General features: G+C 39.2%; 1 protein-coding gene across 43 annotated transcripts in view; it reads left to right on the top strand.

Annotated features, from left to right (window-relative positions):
* The window catches only part of PTPRD (protein tyrosine phosphatase receptor type D), a 1,096,207-nt gene that overhangs the window by 927,657 nt on the left and 142,890 nt on the right, over positions 1-25,660 (top strand). For all 43 annotated transcript variants that reach the window (XM_072152314.1, XM_072152279.1, XM_072152402.1 and 40 more), the window contains 2 exons: positions 10,895-11,040; positions 14,707-14,848. In XM_072152314.1, coding sequence (XP_072008415.1) covers positions 10,895-11,040; positions 14,707-14,848 — 288 coding nt within the window. The remainder of the gene's footprint in view (positions 1-10,894; positions 11,041-14,706; positions 14,849-25,660) is intronic.

The following is a 25,660-nucleotide window of genomic DNA, read 5'->3' as shown; positions in this document are numbered from 1 at the left end:
AAATATATAGAACGCTACTGTAGGCTTCAAGAAGCTGTTTGTATTCTCCTATGGCTATTTTCTAGCCAAGTATCAAAGGAAGCACAGTACTATGCCAGATGAGATGACACTGAGTTATTGCCTAATAGAAATCCAACCCCTACTGAATTTTGCCACTTCGGCCTTTGCTATGGATATGTGCGCCACTAAGCGCAGAACACAGCGGTCGCAAGTCTCACTACAAATTGCTCAGAATTGGCAAGTACATGCACTGCAGAAACTACAGCCACCAGCAGATCAACCAGAAATCAAATATATAGAACGCTACTGTAGGCTTCAAGAAGCTGTTTGTATTCTCCTATGGCTATTTTCTAGCCAAGTATCAAAGGAAGCACACTACTATGCCAGATGAGATGACACTGAGTTATTGCCTAATAGAAATCCAACCCCTACTGAATTTTCCCACTTCGGTCTTTGCTATGGATATGTGTGCCACTAAGAGCTAAACACAACGGTAGCAAGTCCCCCTGCTAATTCCTCACAAAATGGTAAAAGATGCAAATTAAAATAAAAAAAGTAGAACGTTATTGTAGCCCTAAGAAGGGCTGTTGGGTTCTTTGAGAATCACTCCTGCCTAACAGTAAGCTAATAGAACACCCTAACGCTTTCCCTGACCAGCAGCAGCTCTCTCCCTAGCGGCATCCAGAGACAGAATGATCCGAGCAGCGCGGCCAGCGGCTAGTCTATCCCAGGGTCACCTGATCTGGCCAGCCAACCACTGCTATCGACGTGTAAGGGTACCACGTCATGCTGGGTGGAGTGCAGAGTCTCCTGGCTTGTGATTGGCTCTGTTTCTGGCCGCCAAAAAGCAAAACGGCGGGAGCTGCCATTTTCTCGAGCGGGCGAAGTATTCGTCCGAGTAACGAGCAGTTTCGAGTACCCTAATGCTCGACCGAGCATCAAGCTCGGACGAGCATGTTCGCTCATCTCTAGTTATTAGCTTCAGAAGATGACAAAATTTTTTTTTTTTGTACACATTCGTTTAATTTTTGAAAATGTATTAAAACACAATAAAACCTATATAAATTTGGTATCACCGCGATCACACCGAACCAAAGAATAAAGTAGGCGTGTTATTTGGAGCGAAGAGTGAAAGTCGTAAAAACTGAGCCCACAAGAATGTGACGTGCAGTTTTTTTTTCAATTTTTCCACATTTGGAATTTTTTTTCAGCTTCACAGTACACGGTATGTTAAAATAAATAACATTACGGAAAAGTAAAATTTGTTACGCACAAAATAAGCCCTCACACAGGTTTGTACACATAAAAATGAAAATGTTATGGATTTTTGAATTTGTAGAGCGAGAAATGAGCGGAAAAACCCTGCGTCCTTAAGGGGTTAACCGGTTATGGAATGTTAGTAATGAACATATAGTGCAAGTCACAGTCACAGCAAAGGTCTAAGAAAAGTAGATATTGTGTAGAAAATAATGGCTTAAACTAAGAGTGGTGACACCCCCAAATATAGTTTCGAGTGTGTTGTCTCCTCCACTGAACCCATTGTTATAATGCACTTTTATGTACCTGAACAGATAGTGCTGATTTGTAACCACATTGTGCATTCATGTTTAACAGTTTATTATTAGTAAACGGAGAGAATACAGCAATACATTCTTGCTGTGTACCATGTCAATGTCATTAGTGCTGTCGTTGCCTTCTCCATTTTGCACCAAAGATCTAGCCTGTACTTCAGATACAAGCCTTCTGATATGGATTAGATGCACTAATGTTTTCATTAATGGACATGATCTACTTTCTGCTCTCCTGTTATTCCGCATGAGATCACTTGTCTGCTCATTTACGGCTCTCTGCACCTGGCACAAAGTTGGAGAATCAGCTTTACATGTGAAGATACCAAATAATTCATAGTCTTTCTGCAGTGATTAAACTTTTAAGAGGAGCAGTGAGGTGCTTTGCTGCCAAATATCCTTTTGTGAGATGACTGAATATGACATGGTTAGGTAGTGCTCCACCGAGATGAAGGGGTGTGCACGTCACAAACCTTTTACATTCAAGAGGCTTTATGTTTTTCATTTGCTACTAGATGAAGGATTAGGACTGGATTATCCAGCAAGTCTCTATTTTCATTCAGGTAGATTTAGCCCATCTAGATTACAAACATGTGGAAAATGAAAAGCTCAAAGTCATGGTCACGAGCAGATATCATATTGTTCCCATACCTGCTTGTAGGTAATTATTGGAAAGTATATTATTTACATCACTGTGTTCACCCTAGGGGCCACCTATTCAGATTGTTTCCTTTATTTCATTTTGCTGTGAAAGTGAAGTGAATGCCTTCTCTTTAGTCTTTAAGGTGGTCTGATTGACAAGATAAGCTGTATTAAGTGCTGATAACATCTCACTACATGGACTGCTGTTTCCATACAAATCTTGTCTCTCCTCTAAGTTCATCTGTGTATGATAGGGTACACTGCAGGGAGACAATCTACAGTCGACACAATTGAATAGAGATCCCTTCCCCCATGTGGAAACCATGCATCAGCTCATCTACGATCACTCAACTAACGTAGAAGCCATATTAAAGTTGTTCTGAACCCCCCTCCTTATGCCACATCCACGCCTGATCAGTGAGGAATGGGTCTCCTTACCAATTAGCTACTGTATAACCTGTGCCAGTTCCTGTCAGGGCCAGAAGTAGGATTGTCTGGCTATATGATCATGCACCAGATATACTAAGAGGCCGGACCTGCGGGGAATGCTCCAGTCATAGCTGATTCAATGAATTATACCTTGTGCAGGGCCTGAAGGGAGGTGCATAACTGTAGGTACTACATAGGTTCTAGGTTCTACAACAAGAATGGGTAATGCTCCCTCCCACCATGCATTATTCAATTCATTAGCTTTGACTTACGGTAAGTGTTTCCTTAAGCCTCAGGATTTCTAGGCGTTTACTTGGGTCTGAGGTTTTGTCTGTAGTGGTTGTAGATGGTGGGGAGACCAGTTGGCAATAGAGTAATGAGCAAAATTTTTATTTATACTTATTTCTCTTTTTAAATTACTTTTATGCTCATTTGCTTTATACTTTACATTGTACTTAGTTATTCTTATTTTTTTGCATTTTTTTCTTGTAAATGCATACAATGTTATTTCATTCTGGTATTTCATAACACCACATTTTTTATTGTAGTATTTGGTGGCGTGTTTGTTCCTTTTCTTTCTTAGACTAGTTGCTAGTGTCTGAACATTTCCCGACATAGGTTCATACTCTCCTGATTTGATCTGATTATAACATTATAGCATTTCCCTTTTCATGTTCCAAGCTAATTATCAGTCTTCCACCAGCCAGTTCTCAGGTACATTGTAAGTGCAGGTTAGTACTAAGCTGAAATGATGGCTTTCTCTGACGAGCTGTGTTGCTGATGTGGTAAATTATGATTAATAACTAAATTAGCAATGAATGCTGGAAATGAATCGTCTGCAGGTTGCACTAAAAGGATAGTAAGGTGATGTTATGTCATCCATTCAGCATGTTAACTGCATGAAGTAAAAATGAAATGCTTTTACATTCCATACATACTGTATATAGCAATCTAATTACTGTACTTTTATACTTGAAGTGGACTGAAACTGTTTTAGTTAATGGATCAATCCATTTATGATAAACAGATGAGAATACCACCATATTTATGACTTTACAATTTTGTGTCACAACTTGATATGATATATGTGTCCCATGTGTCTATATGTGGACTCCCAGTAGGCATTTTTGTTATATAATACTATAAGGAGATACTGTAAGGAGATGGGGTGTAGTCTCCTTGTACTGGAAGTTTCTGTTGTGTGTCCAGCACTGAAAGACATCTACAGAACTAGAGTCAGAAAGTAGAAGCATACTCTTTAAATATGTTTCATTATTAAAAGTTAAAGGGGGGATCTAGGCTTTTAGGAGAAATGCCTTTCAATGTCCTCCGCATGATTCCCACGTACAATGCCAATAGTCATCTGACAGATATGCCCATCCTTAGCTCTCTTGTTGGCTGAACATATCCAGATATTTGGGTCACGATTTTGCAGTAATTGGTTTAATATGCAATTGGAGCCCAAAGACTGTTGGGAAATATTAAAATAATGAAGTAATAAGTATTTTTTTAGTATTTCAACAATTAAATGATGAGCGCAATGTTGTCAAGCCATACAGAGCAGGTGTTTTCTGGTAGTTAACCTTTTATACTGCAGTTGAACCTGACCGTGGTGCTTAAACCTGTAACATTGTACCTGTAGATAATGCTGAAGTTAAACCCCCTTAAAACATAACAAAGCTACTTAAATTTGGTGATTATACTGACCCAAAGAATAAAGAGGTTTTGTCATGTGTTATCACAGTGAAGGCCTTAAAAATGAAGTCTGTAAACAGATGGCAAAAGTGTAATTTCTTTTCATTTATTTATTTTTTTCAACTTTTCTTCAAATGTGACCAAAGTCTGAAAATGGAATAGTAAAAAGTTTTGAAAACAGAGTTAAAACATATGTTTAATCTATAATCTATAACCCATGAAGTAACATGGGATTCCTCATTTTGGGCAAATTGAATGTCTACAAAGAAAAGAATGGTTGTAAAATCTTTATCTTTCTTACGATCACCAATATTTCTGCTTCTGATCAGAGATGGCATAGAAAAAAATATAATAAAAGTAGAAGTAATATTCTATGTATCTCCTAATACCGTGTGTGCAGAACTACTCAATACAAACAATATCCCTATTGTTGAACTCTCCAGTATAATGCATACTTTGGATACACAGTGGCCAACACTAGGAGGCTGTGATGGCCCGTCATGTTGGACTGTCTCTAGCATTGCTTCCTCATTGATGCCATTCACTCCTCGGGAAGTTTCCCACGTTAATGTCAGGAACTGCTTAATGAAGTGTGCCTTAAAGTTTTTGTTGGCTTGCATGCTACAGTGTGTCTGGGGAAGTTATAAATAGTTGTCGTTCACATTCAGGAATGCCCTTATGTTAATGGGCAGACTCATGACAGTAGTAATTGTATGTGCCACCAGAGAGCCTAGCAGCTGTGGTCTGGATGTGAGCAATGGAGTCAGCAAGATTAAATACTGCAGACATTTGTGTCAATTGCTGCTTGTTCATATTATGGAGAAAAATATGAAGGCCACTTAGCTTTTTCAGTGAGTAAGCAAGTTACTTTTAGCAGCTGTTACTTGACAAAGTAATGAATATACACTTTGCGGTGCAATTGACTCCCTAGATACTGTCCACTCATTCTGTAATACATGGACCTAGAATAATATTCATCTACAATAACAACCTAAGGCAATAACTGCTTATAAGGACTTGGATCATTGTGTTATCAATACTGAAGATTCTTTTACTGCATTATTGTAGAACTTTTTACTGTAATTGATCATATTTAAAATAATACACAGTCATTTTGATGATATTGCAACATATTTCTGATCATTTTTGCCATCAGGCAAGTTTTAATATTTAAAAGAAATTTACCATCGAAAATGATAAACCAAGGACACTTGTTAATAGATTCAGGCACTGTGGATGTGGTAATGTTCTCTTATTACACTAATGTTCCTAATCTTGTGAAGAGCCATAACCATGGATTGTATTTCTGTCTGGAAATCCTTACCGTCATTACCCACAAAAGTGTGGCACTGAAGGGAAATTACCACCACTTAATACCAGGTTTTCTCACCAATAACAGCCAACCACTATAGTGTTCAGTTAGAAGGAAGCTTTGAAAACAGTTTATTGACAAAATTGAAGAACCCATTTGAGATGTGTCTCCTTTTAAAGCTATTATCATATTTCTTGCATTTCTGCAAGGAAAAATGAGGTCCTTGGACCAGTATTTAAAACTTAGCTTTTATTGTTCCTTATAATTAGGACTAAGTAATATTTATCTTATTTTTAATTCAGAAATTGTGTGCTAGTCAGACGTGAAAGTCTGTCCCCCCCCAAAGGGGGGCTGTTTGAGCGTTTATATTTTAATAAGTGGTGATATGAGGTGGGACTAAGCCAGTACAGCACTGTGTTGATCTGCAGCGACACACTGCAACCAGGCACTAATTTAGGAAAGAATCTATAGGGAATTCTGGCTGGTTGAGTGGCTAATATAATAGCGGCTAGCCAATAAGCCGCACCACAACAGGGTAGTATTTATTATAGTGTCAATCTAAGGAGCTATCCTTGAGATATATCCAACCACCCCCTGAGGGTACATACTGAACTAACCCCCAGCATCAGTACGAACATATCCACTCCAGTCAACACCCTAAATCCTACCTCCCAACTCTATCGAAATACAGTACCCACCCCCACCACATTACGATTTTAACTCACTTTCACGTCTGACTAGCACACAATTTCTGAATTAAAAATAAGATAAATATTACTTAGTCCTAATTATAAGGAACAATGATAGCTAAGTTTTAAATACTGGTCCAAGGACCTCCTTTTTCCTTGCAGAAATGCAAGAAATAAGATAATATATTTTCAAATATAGGTCCCGACCACCCGAAACAAATATCTTCAGGCCTTGTCTCTCAATCTCAGAGATAGCTATATCCCTTAAAAGCTGAAATAAGTATCATGTGCAGTACCCGGCAAAGGGCTAAAGACATTAACCCTATCATCAAGTCCTTGAATATATTAAGAAAAGGGAAATACATACAGCATATACAATAAACTATTGTCTATCACTTTGTTAATTTCTCTAATGCCTTTTGATTTGTGAAATAAACATCTGCGGCACAGGCACAGATCATAGAACATCCCAGAGATCACAAGGGTTCCCTTTAAGAGTCATGTGATGGACAGCATACATTACAGGTGGTGACCATAGGCGCTCCTTAAAATGCTTGGATTTGTCATTAATGTTGACTATAGATGGAAATACATGTGTGTTAAGTTACATAATATATATTATACTATCCCCACTAACAGAGCAGTGACACGGACATGTGCTGGCAGGATTCACTTATTGTTCACATTATCCAGAAGCACTTCATCTGCAGTGCCTCCTTGAGATTTCTCATTTTAAAAACAATCTTTCCATACACTGTGACTCTTCCAATAAGAACATTTTGATAGATGATGATACTTATTGCAAAATCAGTTTGCTTTTTGGAGCAGAAGTGCAAGGAAGAAGATTTCATTGAGAAGCTGGAGATATGATCCGAGGCTCTTGAGAGCAGGTATTGAAAATAGTCCTAATGTGAACCTTTTGACCTAAAATTGCAGGTGAGAGTTTTTAGCATGAACAAGTAATTTGCCGCACAGTAGGGTTCTGTAGCCATGCAACAATGTGATATAACAATATCAAATAAATAGCAGTAAACCTGTTATAAAATTTCAGTGTAATATAGAGCAGGATGAGCTGTAGTTTTGTGTCGGTCACTGATATCGCCTCTCTCCTTACTAGATAACTGATTATATGCAGAGAAAGAACAGAGAAATAAAGGGGATACGTGAATAGATATGGAATCTATTCTCATAAATTCCCTATAATAGTCTGCTTAGCACCTTCTGATCTATAACTTTCTTTCTGCAGGTAGGAGTGCATTTACATGTTCATACATATACACTCACCGGCCACTTTATTAGGTACACCTGTCCAACTGCTCGTTAGCACTTAATTTCTAATCAGCCAATCACATGGCGGCAACACAGTGCATTTAGGCATGTAGACATGGTCAAGACAATCTCCTGCAGTTCAAACCGGGCATCAGTATGGGGAAGAAAGGTGATTTGAGTGCCTTTGAACGTGGCATGGTTGTTGGTGCCAGAAGGGCTGGTCTAAGTATTTCAGAAACTGCTGATCTACTGGGATTTTCACGCACAACCATCTCTAGGGTTTACAGGGAATGGTCCGAAAAAGAAAAACATCCAGTGAGCGTCAGTTCTGTGGGCGGAAATGCCTTGTTGATGCCAGAGGTCAGAGGAGAATGGGCAGACTGGTTCGAGCTGATAGAAAGGCAACAGTGACTCAAATCGCCACCCGTTACAACCAAGGTAGGCAGAAGAGCATCTCTGAACGCACAGTACGTCGAACTTTGAGGCAGATGGGCTACAGCAGCAGAAGACCACACCGGGTGCCACTCCTTTCAGCTAAGAACAGGAAACTGAGGCTACAATTTGCACAAGCTCATCGAAATTGGACAGTAGAAGACTGGAAAAACGTTGCCTGGTCTGATGAGTCTCGATTTCTGCTGCAACATTCAGATGGTAGGGTCAGAATTTGGCGTCACCAGCATGAAAGCATGGATCCATCCTGCCTTGTATCAACGGTTCAGGCAGGTGGTGGTGTCATGGTGTGGGGAATATTTTCTTGACACTCTTTGGGCCCCTTGGTACCAATTGAGCATCGTTGCAACGCCACAGCCTACATGAGTATTGTTGCTGACCATGTCCATCCCTTTATGACCACAATGTAGCCAACATCTGATGGCTACTTTCAGCAGGATAATGTGCCATGTCATAAAGCTGGAATCATCTCAGACTGGTTTCTTGAACATGACAATGAGTTCACTGTACTCAAATGGCCTCCACAGTCACCAGATCTCAATCCAATAGAGCATCTTTGGGATGTGGTGGAACGGGAGATTCGCATCATGGATGTGCAACCGACAAATCTGCGGCAACTGTGTGATGCCATCATGTCAATATGGACCAAAATCTCTGAGGAATGCTTCCAGTACATTGTTGAATCTATGCCACGAAGAATTGAGGCAGTTCTAAAGGCAAAAGGGGGTACAACCCGTTACTAGCATGGTGTACCTAATAAAGTGGTCGGTGAGTGTATATTTACATGTTCTGCAGGTAGGAGTACATCTTCTCCTGCTCTATAACCTGTTACCTGAACATATGTCACTATGTACAGTCTTATCAGCTCTTCTGCTCTATAAACTACTGACTGCTGATAGGACACTATGTACAAGCTGCTCAGTTTCTCCTGCTCTTTTACGTGCTAACTGCAGTTATAAAACACAATGTACAATCTACTCAGCCTCTCCTGCTCTATAAGAGCTCTTTCACATTGACGATATTGCTCAGCTTCAGTTGCACATCGGTTGCGTTTTGTCTTTTTCTCCGTGAAGCAACTTTTAACTTTGCGGACTCATAGACTTCTTTTGCCTTCCGTGATCCGCATCAGTGAAAAAAATGGGACATGTTTCATATTTTTTTCCATGGACAACAGCTCAGTGAAAATACAAGCCAATGCATAAACACCCATAGAAATCAATGGCTTCGAGAGGCATCCCTGGAAATCACTGGACCTCTGAATGTGAAAGAGCCTAACGCGCTGCCTGTTAGACGACACTTCGTCTAATATTAAGGCTGAATGTAATAGAGCAGAATGATCAAAGCAGGTTATGCACATTTGCATCATTTTCATCAGACAAATTATTTTAAATTGCTAATTATATTCATTATTTTTACGGCTACCACAGACTGGACCATAGGAAACTAGAAAAACAGCTTGCATTTACACATTTGGTTGGAATTGTTCAATGATGGTACTAAGACAGGGTAACCTATTGATAAAGATAGATATCCACACATAGTTGGAGGTATATGGAATTTGAATATTTGATGTAGATGTTAAATAACTGAAGATATTCTTCCCTATCCCACTACTGCAATCTACTTCCCAAATAATCGAATCCTGCATCTTAAAACAAAGACATAGCAACCCACTACTACCTATAAATCTAAAATACTTTAGTTCTTGTGAATTATAACTTTGAGTATTTTCTATTCAAGAAGGTTAGGGTTTACATTTTGAATTTCGTCATAAACTGGTATGTACAGAGAGATACATTTTTTTTATTTTTCACAAATAGAAGCATATTATCTGTACAAGCATTCTTAGTATATGCAACCTTACAAAGAAGATTGCCCCATGAAAGCAAATAGGTTACTCTGTAATAACAGCTGTAAGTCGAGAATACCAGTAGTAGAATTTTTAAAATCCTGTATTTTGTCTGCTTCTTTCCTTCTGACTGTGATATGACCGTGTTTATTTCTTTAGTCATCTTATACAATGTCATGCTTCAGCTTCCTGGGGACACATGTCAAGTTAATACTTCACACTGTAGTGTTTTCACCTCAATCCATGACATTAAAGTGTTATGGAAAGACTCTTCTGACTAATTTTCTCGTGACTTAAGTTATCTGGCTGTGGAAATCACAATGATTTGTTATTGTTTTGGGTAAAATGGAACAAATGGAAAATTAACCCACAAATTACAATTTGTATTTTAGCTGCTTAGCATCAGGCTACATTTATACTATGTTTTCTTCATATGCTCACCGTATACTCCAGAGAAGCTCTCAGCTTTTTTCATCATATACACTGAGTGTATACATAGACATATATTGGCAGACAGTGGCCTTTTTTTTGCCTACCTGTGACCATACTGTAGAAACAGAGGATGGAAAGATTCACAATGTATGTCTTTCTATCTTTCTTCTGCTTAGCGACATATACACTGAGTAGAGGCCATTGCATCAACCCTTGGCCTCCATTGAGTTTACACTCAGGGAGGTCCCCAGTGATGTCACTGTCCATATAAGGAAGTTACATCCATTGGCGAAACACCCCTGAGCAACAAGCACGAAGAAGCGGCAAATCACTGGCTATTTTCCCTTGAAAGTGGGAATAAGAAGTACAGTGGGATACAACCTAGCCCTCTGTTATAAGCATACGAGGTCAAGGTATCCTTACAATGGACAGCTAAAAATGAGACCTGAATGTTGTCTAAAAGACTTTGAGGAATGCTGTATACTGTAGAAATGTGTTATTGCTGTATTAGTCACATTGAGCTTGTTTTTTTAATCTTCATTTCTTTTTCCTTTTTCAGCTCCACCAAGATTCACAAGAAGCCCTGTTGATCAAACAGGAGTATCAGGAGGAGTTGCATCCTTTATATGTCAAGCTACCGGAGACCCCCGACCGAAAATAGTTTGGAATAAAAAGGGAAAGAAAGTCAGCAACCAGAGATTTGAGGTATTAGGTCCATTGTTCTGTTCCTCCGTCAAAGATTACACATGCATGGAGTTGTGGTGTTGTGACCTATATATACACGGTTCATGATATCAGGCTTTCCACTTGGCGCTGCATTACAGCTCCTTAGGAGTTGTGATGCAGTTACAGGAGAGAGCTACTGGCTCAATAAGCTAGTAACAAAAAACAAATATATTCCATTATCTTACATCTTAAATAATACATTCTATTGTGAACACGAGTATTTGCAAAGCGTTTATATTCTCCCTGCATGTTGCTATTGACCATAGGTGAATAAAATCAGTATACATGCATTCATCAACTAAGGAAATATTAAATACAATTATGAATGTTGTATACAGTATAGCAAAGTTATTAAAAGGTTTTTTGATGGCGCTTCATTGCTGATTTTTTTCACTGCTGGTGCTGGGGTGCACCTGTCTGTCTTCCCTCTCTTAACATATGTACCTCCTCTCTAAAAATATAAATATATGTATGTATATATATATGTGTGTGTGTATAAATATATATGTGTATATATTTAACATTTGGCATCAATTGGAGCAAATACATGCAAAAGTCTAATAAGGGAAAAATACCCACAGTTTTGTAAAACCACAGTTTTTTGTGGTCAAGTTGTACCTTGATGAATTTTAAGCAAAACTAGACCTAAGAAATGTGCTTACATGAGCTGCCAAGATGCCAAGAAGTCAAATGACTTTTGCTTTATGTTTGTACATGTACGTAGCTGTAACAGATGTTTTTACAGATTGTGTGTTCTACTTTATTCCATATAATTGTATGTGATAGTATATAAATGCATATGATCTTTAATATTTTCTTTACTTCTAGGTGTATATATATATATATATATATATATATATATATATATCAACTGTATTCCAAAATGATACCATTATACCACATTAAAACAAAACATTAATTACGAGGGCGGTTCAATAAGTACGACAGAGGGCGTTCTTGAGGGAAGTTGGTGTTATCATCGTGTGCTGCCATCTATCAAACGACGGGAAAACAAATTGCAGACTGATTGTATAGGTTAGTTTGGATTTGGCTGCCATTTGAGTAAGACGTGTTTCTTGATTTCGATTTTTCGAGCGGTATCGTACGGTAATTCGCTTATTTGTTTTTGGATGGGAAAAAATGCGAGGAGATAAAAGCAAAGCGGAATGCTGTTTATAGGGACGCTTCGCCATCTATGAACACAGTTAGATATTAGTTCAACGAATTTAAATGTGGGCGAACATCCGTTTTTGATGAGGAGCGACCAGGACTCCCGGCAGACCTGATTACCGAGAGAATCATTAAAAGAGTCCACAACATGACACCCGCTGATCGACGAACGAAAGTGCACAAAGTAGCAGAGGCCGGTGGTGTGTCGACTGGAACGGCAATTAATATTTACATGATAAGTTGGCGATGAAAAAAATTGTCATGGTGAAAGGTCATGGTGATGATTTTGGATGCAAATGGCGTCATCATCATGGATTTTTTAGAGAAAGGAAGAACAATCACTGGACAATACCACAGTGAGTTATTGGACCGTTTCGACAAAAAATTGAAGGAGACATGGCAGCATGAAGGCGAAAAAGAAGGTGCTGTTTCAACACGATAACGCACCAGCACATTCATCCGGAGTTGTCGCCACCAAACTGAATGAATTGCGTTATGAATACCCTCTGTATTCACCCGATCTGTCTCCCTGCGACTTTTTCTTGTTTCCTAACATGAAGAAATGGCTTGCAGGAAAAACATTTAGCTCAAACGAGGAAGTCATCGCCGAGACAGAGGCGTATCTTGGAGTTCGACAAATCCTATTTTTTTGAGGGGTTAAAAAATTTTCAGGAACGTTGGGAGAAGTGTATCTTTCTAAAAGGGGACTATGTTGAAAAAGAAAAAAAAATTGTGTCTTCATTTTTAACACGGGTACTTATTGAACTGCCCTTGTACATTGATTTTTAAGCTTACCCCTGACCTCACATACATGTGTGGCTTCAGTGCTTGCTCTTGTAGTGTTGAAGTAGATTCTGGTTTTATTGTGAAGCTTTAACAGAATATCAACAGTTGATATGAGCTTTGACTGTGTGCGGCATCTCAAATATAGTCTAGAAGCAACAGATCAAACACATGCCACATCAAACCTCTTAAGGACCACAAAGCCACAACAAGTGGTGTTGATCAAACAGGTGGATGTCACTACTAAGTGGAGGGGACAGGTGGCGAGTAAGAGAAAGAATGTATAGCGGTGGCATTGATCAATCACCATCATCCTGCACAGTTTGGCAGGTCTAAAAATAATTCATAGTGGAGAAAGATAACTTGCCATTACAGGCTTCTGTTGCAACAATGTGACTATGGTATTCATATGGTATACACAGAACATTGCTTACATCAAACTCAGCAGTCACAGGGTTTCCTCTAAGTTTTTCATATCTCTTAGTATTAGAATTGATACCCAACTCCTTTGGAGTTTAGAATGCAGGAGTGAACTGATAGGAATAGAGAGTTGGAAACTGTAGAGAAGAGCCCAATTCCCTGAACTCTGTGTCTGAATCCTTATCAAAGCTGCTAACATAATGGCCCACATTTATTAAAGTGTATGTGTATGTGTGTATTATGTGCCAAAAATGTAAGCATCTAGCTCATATTTCTGCCACATATATTCTTCTTAATATATTTCACCTTTGCATATTCACCCCTCCACTCTACATAGAAATCTGAGCCTATTTAGCAGCCAGATCACGGTCCCCATAACAGTTGTGTGCATGAGGCTTTAAAGTGATATTTTTACATTAATTTAATAAATCAGATAGATATATTAATTTCAACAAATATTATTAAAAAATATACTTATAAAAGTTATTTTGTAACCATAAGTTCTACATTGTTAATGGTTACATCTACTGAGATGGCCACACTTACATAATGGAGTGCTATAAATTTTGCATAAAATAGTTGGCACTGTGGGAATATGCCCTAATGGCACAAATTTAATACAACGGTATTGCTCTGGGGCATGAATAGAAGCTCTCAAATCATTGTTATAGCGAGTGGCTGATACTAAAAAATAAAGTACGGTAACTAGTTTTTAGTAAATGTGGGCCATTATATCCAGAATTGCATTTTTTGTCTCTTATTGTTTTGGATAAGCAGTCACTTATGTGAATTGCACATGACCAGCTGACCTTGATAGCCATGTGTAGCCTGTGCAAAGGTACCAGTCATTGGCTTTGAATAGATAGTTACCACATATATGTAAATGACTAAAGTTGTATATGGAATATCAAATCAGAAGTGAAATAAATGAAGGTAAAGCACAAGGATTCTTATTGAAAAGATTTGGCTCAAAGCATGCATTATAATACGAATCAGTATGTTGACGACTTAACCCTGGGGTGCTAAAATGACTCATTGGAAAATCAGATTGATCTTCTATCAACAACTGGGTAAGGCCCTCTAATTTGTATATTTCCCAATCTTACGTATATAATCTTAATTATATAAATGCTACCAGATCTTCCAAATGATTGTCATGTCTTGTGAAACTCAATGTGCAAAGTAATTGCTGATAGTATAGTGATAACATCTCGTGCCAGAGATATTGTTAGAGCCTACAACAACTGTGACAGCTTTACTTTTCTTCCACAGGTTATAGAATTTGATGATGGCTCTGGTTCCGTCCTAAGAATACAACCTTTAAGGACACCAAGAGATGAGGCTATATATGAATGTGTTGCATCCAACAGTGTTGGAGAAGTTAGTGTGACCACCAGGCTCATAGTATTACGAGGTAAGAAGCAATCAGGTATTCACTTTTCACTACAGCACCTGTTTTAAGATTTGCAAGAAATTTCACATTTTTAATACTATCAGTATAGAAGTGAATTTCATTTATGTAGGGCATCATGTAGGGCAGTGATGGCAAACCTTTTAGGGACCAAGTGCCCAATCTACAACCCATACCCACCTGTTTATCACCTGTTTTGCCTACATGGCAATTTATGCCATAACTTATTGCTCAATTCTCTGTTGTGACTTTCAGTTGTATCAGTGTTCTGAGGACAACAATACAGTAGATAGAAGGAGGACCAATTCTTCCTGTTCCCCAAAACAGGAAGACATTTTTGCCTGGACAAGGAGCAACAATGATAATTCTGATCTGTCCACACCTTCCCACTCCTCCTTTATTCCCAGGCAGCGCTGTTGCTTTATAATAGCATTGAGCGTGACAAGTCCTGGGCTGTCTGGGAGTGCAAGTAGATACCTTGAGTCCTCTTTGGTGATGGCCTGGGTGCCCAAAGAGAGGGCTCTGAGTGCCACCTCTGGTACCCGTACCATAGGTTTGCCAGTCTCATTTTGGGTGCTTAGGGAGGAGATGGTGGGCTTGTTTAATTTGTCTTGTGCCTCATTCCAACAGCCATGTGTTTGCCCGGATGGGATCCAAGGCGAGCACAGGACAGGTATGAGGAGGGGGAAGGGGTGAGTGCTCTTCACCTCTCCTCCCTCCATAGACAGATGAGCAGCCGCACCACATATATTATGTCGGCGTGACCCCAGTCTCCGTCACAATGAGAGCCATAAAGGTTTATAGGGGCCTCGATCTTGGTCGCAAATCATGCGACTATGTGAATGAGCCCTTAGGGAGCGATAAATCTGGCATCTGAGCCTACCGTTTTTTTTTTTTCAACTTTCTTTTTCGCACAAAAGTTTTTCAAGCAAACAATTCCAGTCATTTTCTTACAGTAGCATGGGAGTGGAGTATTTGCGCAAACTTAAGTGACATTTTACAGCTGTTGCACAAAATCTGGATTCCAAAGATACATTGGCAAACTTTAGTGGGCAGGTGAAAAAGTCTCATATTTTTGGAGAAATCTACCTATGCACCCAAATAAATTGGAAATAGAACAGGAAATAAAAGAAAAAAAATAAATAAATGACGCTCATGGACTGTTTGTTGCTCTGCAGGGCAGAAAATAGAAACGCCATATCCCACTTACTATAAAAAGATCTATAGTTCCTTCATTCTATTGGGATCTGAAATCATGTGGATAGATCCGATTTCAATACAGAAAATAGGGAGATTTTCTCCGTTCCATATACAATATTCTTCCATATATACCTTCATGCCTAAGAGTAAAGTAAAATAACACTGTACTCTGATGGAAATGACATTTGTAGGTATTATAGAATCGTGTTCAAAGCTATATCAAATGCTATCGTAGTAAGGGCTTTGATAAAACCACATGCTGAAAAGGCACTAAGTGTAATTCTTTATGGCACTATGCCTTAGAAGTGCCTATCCTTTCATCGATGGCATTTTAAGTGTAAGGCCTTTAATCTGTGCATTTAGGGCCCCATTGACATTAATAGCAGTCATTGATCAGCCATCAGTATGGCTCTTAGCAATACATTATGCTTTGATACCAAGGATTGCACTGTCTGTATAGAATACCTGGCTTTGCTCACTTTGTATATATTGTATGAAGGAAGGATGGTCATGATACAGCATTACATTATTCCTGGAATCTTACATTTTCAAACAGTGTAAAAGCACAGAGACCGAGAGAAAGACTAAACAAATTATATGTTCCCTAGTAACAGTAGGTAAAAGAAGTACTACTTGCATCTTTGTAGCATAAAATGCATTGTATAAAACGACTTAAGCAAATGGATGCGTCACCAGTTTGTAACCTTTTGACTAGATTTACTGTGTGTATTATGGCCCCATTTTTTTTAATAAATGCTGCTTTTTTGAAGATGAACGCTGTTCCACCTGCTGAGAAAATAGCAGTTTGCCGTTTATGCTATAGAGTGATCTCCATTGGGGAGCCAGGCTTCAAATATAGAGTGCAGCCGAGTGACGGCAACACAAAAGGGTTTTTCTTTCTCTCTGTTGTAAATGACTGCAATAAAGGAGTAATAATTCTGAAATTAGGAAACCTACCGGGTCTAAAGTGCTTTTAACTTGGAATATTTCTGAAAGAAGGTATTCAAATTTACAGTTTATTATAGCAAAATGATTTAAGAAACTTTTTCTTACTGGATAAAGTAACACTGTAACACTGTAGCCTTGTAATGGCTAGCGATTAGATTACAATATCTGATGTGTTTTGTTGGTGTAAGGCCTCATTCATACTGCCATCTGTATATGCGGCCGCAAATTTGTGGCAGCATATTAGTCCCATAGACGGCAATGGCGGCACGTCGGAGGTACGGTGCCTCACATGTGTGGCACCGATCCGCGCCACACATGCTCTATCTTTTCCTGTGTCTCCTCTTTCTCCTCTCCGGCGCACACTTTTATGCCCTTCCGGCGGGCATACTTCCGTGTGAATGTGCCCTAAGTTTGTAGCACAGATTAGTTTTGATAAGATCCAGTATTTGATTTTGCTCCTTTGGCTGAAATACAAATTGGAGCTTGCTACAGTTTATCATCATTTCATTCTGAGCTATTGCTTTAAAATAGAAAGCTCAAACTGTGCTTTGTTTTTATTTTATTTATTTTTGGGGGGCACAGACACATAATGAGTATCTGTAATTTTGAATTCTTTTTGTATCTGAAAAAATAAGAAAAATCTCAATAAGATATTATGGTACAAAAAGTTATTATGGTTCCGAAAGCCATGTTGACAATTGCAACATTTGTGTATTGTGGGGAGCAGAAACGGGAACACACTTGGCTTCCTACGGCGAAGTGAAAACACAAAACACAAGAACAAACAACACAATCAGATAAGAGAAGTCACCAAACCGGGACACAGCAGAGAGGTAAGTACAGCACAACATCACTAGACAGGAGGGAGCACCAAGTAAACAAGCTGAGGTCAACATAGGGCAAGATAGGGTCGGGTTGTAAGAATAGTAAGGAAAACAATGCCTCTTCTTGCTACTTTGAAAGACAGCCCCTTTATCATTAAGCATGACTTTCAGGAAGCCTAATGACATGATGTTGGATTAAAGCCAAACCAGTATATCTATTCCAGATCTGTGGACAAAAATATTTTAACGTGGTTGTCTCTCTTCAGTACAGTGTAGTGTTTAGTTGAGTGAGAGGCTTTTCATTAGGGTAGGGAAGTAAGAGTTCTCCTTACGTAGACTTTGCCATTTAAAGCTGCCTTACTGGTGTGTGGAGACTTGTAGCAATTGATGCTCCATTAGGGGATACTGGGAAATATGCAAATATGTTTTCCAAGATGGGCAAGGAAAAAATGCCTCTTTTTGCTACCTTGAAAAGTAGCCCCTTAACATCTCTAAACCCTGGCCTCCAAGGGGATTGGTTCAGAGCTCAGAGATTCGGACAGCACAGAGTGTGTGGAGCTGTCAATCACAAATGATTAAAGGGGATGTCCACAATTGATATGGTTTGTGTAAGGAAAAGTTATACAATTTTCCAATATACTTTCTGTATGACCATGAAGTGACTTTTCTGGGGACACACCTCCTTCAGGCGTGTAATTCATGTGGCTTACACCATCCTACTTAGCGGTTGGAGGATTGTGAGTCTCTGTCCGAGTTCAAAACTAGGTGAGTGTATATATTATTAAATTTCACATTACGCTGATGGAGCGACTAATTTGCATTTGCTACTATTGCACTCACTTCATAGCTATATTGTCTACATATGATGATATAATCTCTGTATGATATTAAGAAGAATTTGTACCTGTGAATAATGAAGTAAAGTGGAATAATTTGTTCTAAGAGTCTCCTATGGTATATATTGTTGGACACTGTTCATTGTCCATTGGAAGTAAACATAGACGCTTCCTATAGCATTAAAGCAAGTAGAGATCTATAAAATGGTGAGGAATTGATACAGAAGGTATATTTGAAAATTGTATAACTTTTCCTTACACAAACCATATCAATTATTTGCTGAAAGTGGACAACCCCCTTTAACTACTGCAGGAGCAAGCTAGGCTGCAGGACAGAAACAGGTGTGGTGCTGAATCAATCAAAGCAGCACAGCGCACCACAGAAAATAAGCCCAACACAGAGATAAAATCAGCTCCGCCTCAGACGCACATTACAGACCAATGACGCCATAATTTCACCATAATTTTTATTATTGTTTGTAAGTGGTTCTTGATAGTATGTAAAAATGTGATCAGAGTTTGGATTGTAACGACACCCCCCAGAATCCTGAAGGCTTTTCTTCCTTGCTTACATAGTTTTATATGTATTTTTAGAAGGAAAAGAGGACATATATCCAATAGATAGAGATGATTCAGGAAACTTGGATTGGGTGCTGGTTTATCAAGTGAAAATCTGATGATAGATTTCCTTTAAACTGACCATCCTGAAGCTTCTTCTTGGTACCTTATTGACCAAATACACTCACCGGCCACTTTATTAGGTACACCATGCTAGTAAGATTCAACAAGGTGCTGGAAGCATTCCTCAGAGATTTTGGTCCATATTGACATGATGGCATCACACAGTTGCCGCAGATTTGTCGGCTGCACGTCCATGATGCGAATCTCCCGTTCCACCACATCCCAAAGATGCTCTATTGGATTGAGATCTGGTGACTGTAGAGGCCATTTGAGTACAGTGAACTCATTGTCATGTTCAAGAAACCAGTCTGAGATGATTCCAGCTTTATGACATGGCGCATTATCCTGCTGAAAGTAGCCTTGAGATGTTGGGTACATTGTGGTCATAAAGGGACAGCAACAATACTCATGTAGGCTGTGGCGTTGCAACGATGCTCAATTGGTACCAAGGGGCCCAAAGAGTGCCAAGAAAATATTCCCCACACCATGACACCACCACCACCTGCCTGAACCGTTGATACAAGGCAGGATGGATCCATGCTTTCATGTTGGTGACGCCAAATTCTGACCCTACCATCTGAATGTTGCAGCAGAAATCGAGACTCATCAGACCAGGCAACATTTTTCCAATCTTCTACTGTCCAATTTCGATGAGCTTGTGCAAGTTGTAGCCTCAGTTTCCTGTTCTTAGCTGAAAGGAGTGGCACCCGGTATGGTCTTCTGCTGCTGTAGCCCATCTGCCTGAAGTTCGACATACTGTGCATTCAGAGATGCTCTTCTGCCTACCTTGGTTGTAACGGGTGGCGATTTGAGTCACTGTTGCCTTTCTATCAGCTCGAACCAGTCTGCCCATTCTCCTCTGACCTCTGGCATCAACAAGGCATTCTGCCCACAGAACTGCCGCTCAGTGGATGTTTTTTCTTTTTCGGACCATTCTCTGTAAACCCTAGAGATGGTTGTGCGTGAAAATCCCAGCAGTTTCAGCAGTTTCTGAAATACTCAGACCAGCCCTTCTGGCACCAACAACCATGCCACTTTCAAAGGCACTCAAATCACCTTTCTTCCCCATACTGATGCTCGGTTTGAACTGCAGGAGATTGTCTTGACCATGTCTACATGCCTAAATGCACTGAGTTGCTGCCATGTGATTGGCTGATTAGAAATTAAGTGTTAACAAGCAGTTGGACAGGTGTACCTAATAAAGTGGCCGGTGAGTGTACATTCCTAAGGGATTACAGGGACAGGGGATAGTGAAGGATTATGGGCCTCACTACAAAGTGGGCTGTACTTTCACTAAAGTAAGTGCCAAGCTGTTACGATCTGATCTTCACTTCCTTACTTTTTCTTGATCCTGTGTAAAAAGAAGCTGATGCAGCAGATACTTAAAAAAAAAAAATAATCGCATAAATTCCAGAGGGTACTAGAAACGATCACTTATCTTTAATTTGATCTTGCATTATCTTATGGGCTTGCTGTAAGGACAGCCAAAGGGAAGAACAGCGTTCACTGCAGATAGATTTTATAGCACATTGCTGAATTTCTTTCTGCAGTATAGAGTACTTTCAGTGATTGGAAGTGCTCATTATCTCCCTGTGACAATCTATGTCCCAATTCTTAAAAAGCTAAGCAACATAAAACTAAACTAAGTAATAGGTTGTGATTGTGACTGTGTGGCAGAAAGCATTGTAACCTTATTCAGACATAAGGAGGGTCATTTATCTTTTATCTAGGAAGGAATAGTTTACTAGTTTTTTTTATTTTTAAGGTTTTCTTCTCCTATGATTTTTCATAGTGGGTTTGCCATTTAGATAAGTCTTGCATATGTGCTCTTAAGGTTTCCAGTTATCTTGAAATTTTAGACGCACAAAAGTCACAAATTTCACAAATCTATTTCCCACCCCAGGAGGGGACTGATGTTTTTTTTTTTAAACAATATTTTTTTGCAATCCAATATTTTATCAAGCACCAACATATGTAAGCTTGTATATTAATATCTGTTTTTATTGTATGTACTACTTTCTTTTTAAGGAGTAGTGTGTAACAACAGTATTTCCTCCTTGATGACAATAAACTGATTACTGTATATTCTCAAATAAACTCAATTTTACCACCAAAACTGGGAGAACGCATTGACTTGCAATGGCTAATCTTCAATAAAATGGCCAACAGCCTCCTCTTATCAATGAAATGACCAGCAGCCTTCACTCATTAATAAAATGTTCAGCAGAACCCCCTCAATAATAAAATGCCCTGCAGCCATGGCCACTCAGTAATAAAAAGCCCAGCATCCATGCCCACTCAATAATGAAATTCCCTGCAGCAATGCCCCCTTAATAATAAAATGGCCAACAGCCATCCCCCTTCACTAATGAAATACCCTACAGCCATGGCCCCACACTAATGAAATGCCTTGCAGCCATGCCCCCACACTAATGAAATTCCCTACAGCCATGACCCCGAACCAATCAAATGCCCCCAAACTAATAAAATGCCCAGCAGCCACAACCCCGCAATAATGAAATGCCCTGCAGCCATGGCCTCTGGATTAATGAAATGCCCGACGGACAAGGGCCCCCAGTAATAAAATACCCAGCAGCCCTGGCCCCTGCAATAATGAAATGCCAAGCAGTCATGTCCCCTTAAAATAAACAACTTATTTACTTACCTCTTCACAGCTCCTCCTCTTTTCCTGGCACTTTGTTGTTCCTCATGGCAGTGTGGGCAGAGGAACTTTATCTATAGAGTCTATATGCTCTGCCCGCACACTCATTATGACATCAACAGGTATTGCCACCACCGCTAGTGTTATAATTCTGGCTATTATAACACTACTGTAACACTTTAATATCCTTTCTAGTTTAGGTTGTACCTGGGATTCTTATTACTAGATTTAAAAACCTAATTGTGCCAGATACTTCCAACTGTAGTTTTAGAGTAAAGATATTATTGCTAATCATATCCCAATTATTACAGAATACCTATTGTATTGTTTTGTAAGTAGCCTTTGTTGTATTGCTGTGTAAATCCTTTGAATTCTTCTACCTAAAACACATGGGAGAAACACTGTAGTAAATTGGAATGTTGGATAAATGAACGGACATAAAACGGACATTTCTAGTATGATTCTGCCAATGTGCCTTAACCTTTGCATCATACTGGGAAAAGATTAATTTAGTCCTTTTGGCCATCAAATTATTGGCTTCTTAAGTAAAGTTGTTAATAGGTTTAAATGAGCTCATTGTGCAACTTATTAGGGCTTCAATTAAACAAAAAGGGGGTCATTTATTAAGGGCCCGATTCGCGTTTTCCCGACGTGTTACCCGAATATTTCCGTTTTGCGCCGCTTGTACTTAAATTGCCCCGGGATTTTGGCGCACGCGATCGGATTGTGGCGCATCGGCGCTGGCATGCGCGCGACGGAAATCGGGGGGCGTGGCCGAACGAAAACCCGACGTATTCGGAAAAACCGCCGCATTTAAAAACCGAAAATGTGTCGCATAAGGACCGCTTACCTTCACCTGGTCCAGCTCGGTGCATTCCGGCGCGATGAGTTTACTTTCAGCGCAGCAGCGCCACCTGGTGGACGGCGGAAGAACTACCTTATTAAATCCCGGCCGGACCCGAATCCAGAGCGGAGAAGCCGCCGCTGGAACGCGAATGGACCGGGTAAGTAAATTTGCCCCAAAGAGTGTACATGCTGTGTAATTGCTTGAAATCCATCCATCAAATTTCTATGCAGAATAATATTCCTGAAGCATCCCCAATTTATGTGCCTGCACGCCATGTCACTTAGGCATGAGATGTTGCGTAATTAACATAACCACATCCACTGCAATTACCCCCCTCCTAAGTCTAGAGACCACCATGGGTACTAAGCGGTGTTTAACCTCTTCACTATCATTGAAAAGTGTTACAGAAATTCCACAGATAGCACATTTAGCTAAAAGACTTTATTGATCTAAATAATCCACCAAATGGTTTTAACAGAAATAAATGCTGCCCTAATGCTGTTTCACGTCTCTTATTGTGACTGATGTACATCAAGGACTGATGGGTGAACAGGTTTATTTGTAAGCAGAATTACATTAGTTTCTTGTAGGAATCCTCCAGTGACTCTGGTGGGGTAACGTACGGCACTAGAGTTTATTGCATTTGATGTGATCTCCGGGTAGAGGTATCGGTGGCACAGCGTCAAGTGTTAGTACTTAGTGCCTGACTAGGGTTACATTAATCTCTTCACTTCTTTGCGTGACAGATTCTTCTAGCTAGAGAACAGTCGATATGTTCTGGAGTAATGCATTCATGCAGCTACCTCTGACTAGCTTAATCACCGGTATCAATAATTCTCTTTGTAGAGTACATATTACACAAATCCACCTAGAAAAAAAAGGTGAATCACTGCTTGTCTTGTAGTTTTATTGGAATGTTACTATAGGGCTACCACTAATATAATTACAATTATCAGCACTCTGGTTATTACATATAAGGGCAATTACCTTATATATTTCCAGTATTTTATGTTTAATATGCATAAAAGTAAATAAAATAATATTCATTATGTTCCATACAATATAATTTTACTGGATGCTCAAATCTTTGGATCTTCCATCTGTTCCATCTATTTATGTCCTTTGCTCTTTTTTTTTACTATTTTAATTAATAAACAAGTTCACACTGCTTCAAGGCTTTTCTTCATGCACTTTAGTTTTAACAGAAACAAAAAACACAAATTCAATGGAAAATTTTTCATTCACCTTTCGTTCCCCGCAGAACTCAATGTACAGAACTTGCAAGGGGGGAGGGGGGTTGCCATGCTATCTTTTAGGGTATTAATCACATAAAGTGGAACAGAATCTACTGCATGCAGGTGTGAAAACCCATGATATATATTTCATACTGCCTCCTAGACTCCTTCCATGCTTGTACAGATCATAGACGTATTATACAGTAGCAGAGGGTCCATCAGTCCTTTTAATTCTTAGCTGCATCATAGTGCTTGGGGAGGGATGGGACTTGTTTCTCCATGCTGACTGCTGAAAATACCGCCCTGTTGCACTTCCTTGCCCGTTGAAAAAGCAGAGATTGAGGGAGACGGTTTGTCATAGATTTACCTGTTCAGGAAAGCAGTCCGGGGGTCTGGCACAGTTGGACTACAGGACAAAGGTATTTTATATGAGGATTTTTTGCTTGCTAAAAAAGTGCTTCTATAGTCTGGAAATCTGGCACTGCTGCACTTCAAGAGGGAGGCATTTATAGGATTTTTTGCTTGATAAAAAAGTGCATACTTTATTCCAATAAATATGGTACCTTGTATTCCAAAATGAATCCTGTTTTTTCTTAACCATCTAAAAGCCAACACATGCCAACTCGCAGCAGATACATAGCTAGTATTGACAAGTCCTTCTGCCAGTTATTCCAATTAATTTTGATTAGATCTAATGATAACACATTAATTTTTAAAGTCCCAATAACCAATTTGAGGATCAACTTAAGATATTCCTTGATGTCTTTTGTTGGTCACATGGTATCCACCTACCCTGACCACTAGCGATCAGCTCTTACCCATAGGGAAACTTGGCAGCAGGTGTTTTTCTGCAGTGCATCCAGTGGGTTAAAGATGCATTACATATTATTAACTTATATAAGGGGGTTCTTATGTGTAATTCATACAGATCAGAGACATTCTTTGTAATAGCTTTTCTCTTTGGCCAAATGTAAATGATTATTTTTTATACTAGACAACCTTTAAAAGAAATAATTGATAGAATTTTTTTCTTATTTTGATGTTTATGCCTCTTTAAACTCCATAAGGCATCATGACGCCCATGTACAGCATGATTTAGGATGTATGTAGAGGACTCACAGGCTTCATTAGAGATGAGCAGACCTGAACTTTAAGTTCATGGCTGGCTTGGGTGTGTTCTGTGCAATCTGAACGGCAATCGGATCCAATCATGAAAATTGACAACCCAACCTACTAACCATGGTTGTGACTCGTCGGCGGGGACTGGCTAGTATCTAGTACTTTAGTATTGCAGTATATGGTAGGAACAAAAATTCAAATCCCCACTCTCCCTAGAACTGTTATAAAAATAAACAAACAAAATCAACAAACAAAAATAAACAAACAAACATGGTATCGCTTTATCCCAAATGTCCCACTCTGTCAACATATAAAACCAGTTATTCCTTGCAGTGAGCCTCAAAAATGGAAATAGGGACCAAATGTCCATATCTTGAAGTATGAAAAAGTTATTGGTGTCACAATAGGACAACATGAAGATTTTTTTGTAGAAAAGATTTTAATTATTTTATATCAATCAAAA

The sequence above is a fragment of the Engystomops pustulosus genome, chromosome 1 (assembly GCF_040894005.1).
Source record: "Engystomops pustulosus chromosome 1, aEngPut4.maternal, whole genome shotgun sequence".
Taxonomy (NCBI): domain Eukaryota; kingdom Metazoa; phylum Chordata; class Amphibia; order Anura; family Leptodactylidae; genus Engystomops; species Engystomops pustulosus.
Note: the sequence above shows the minus strand (reverse complement) of the source record. Positions and strands in the feature narration are given on the sequence as shown.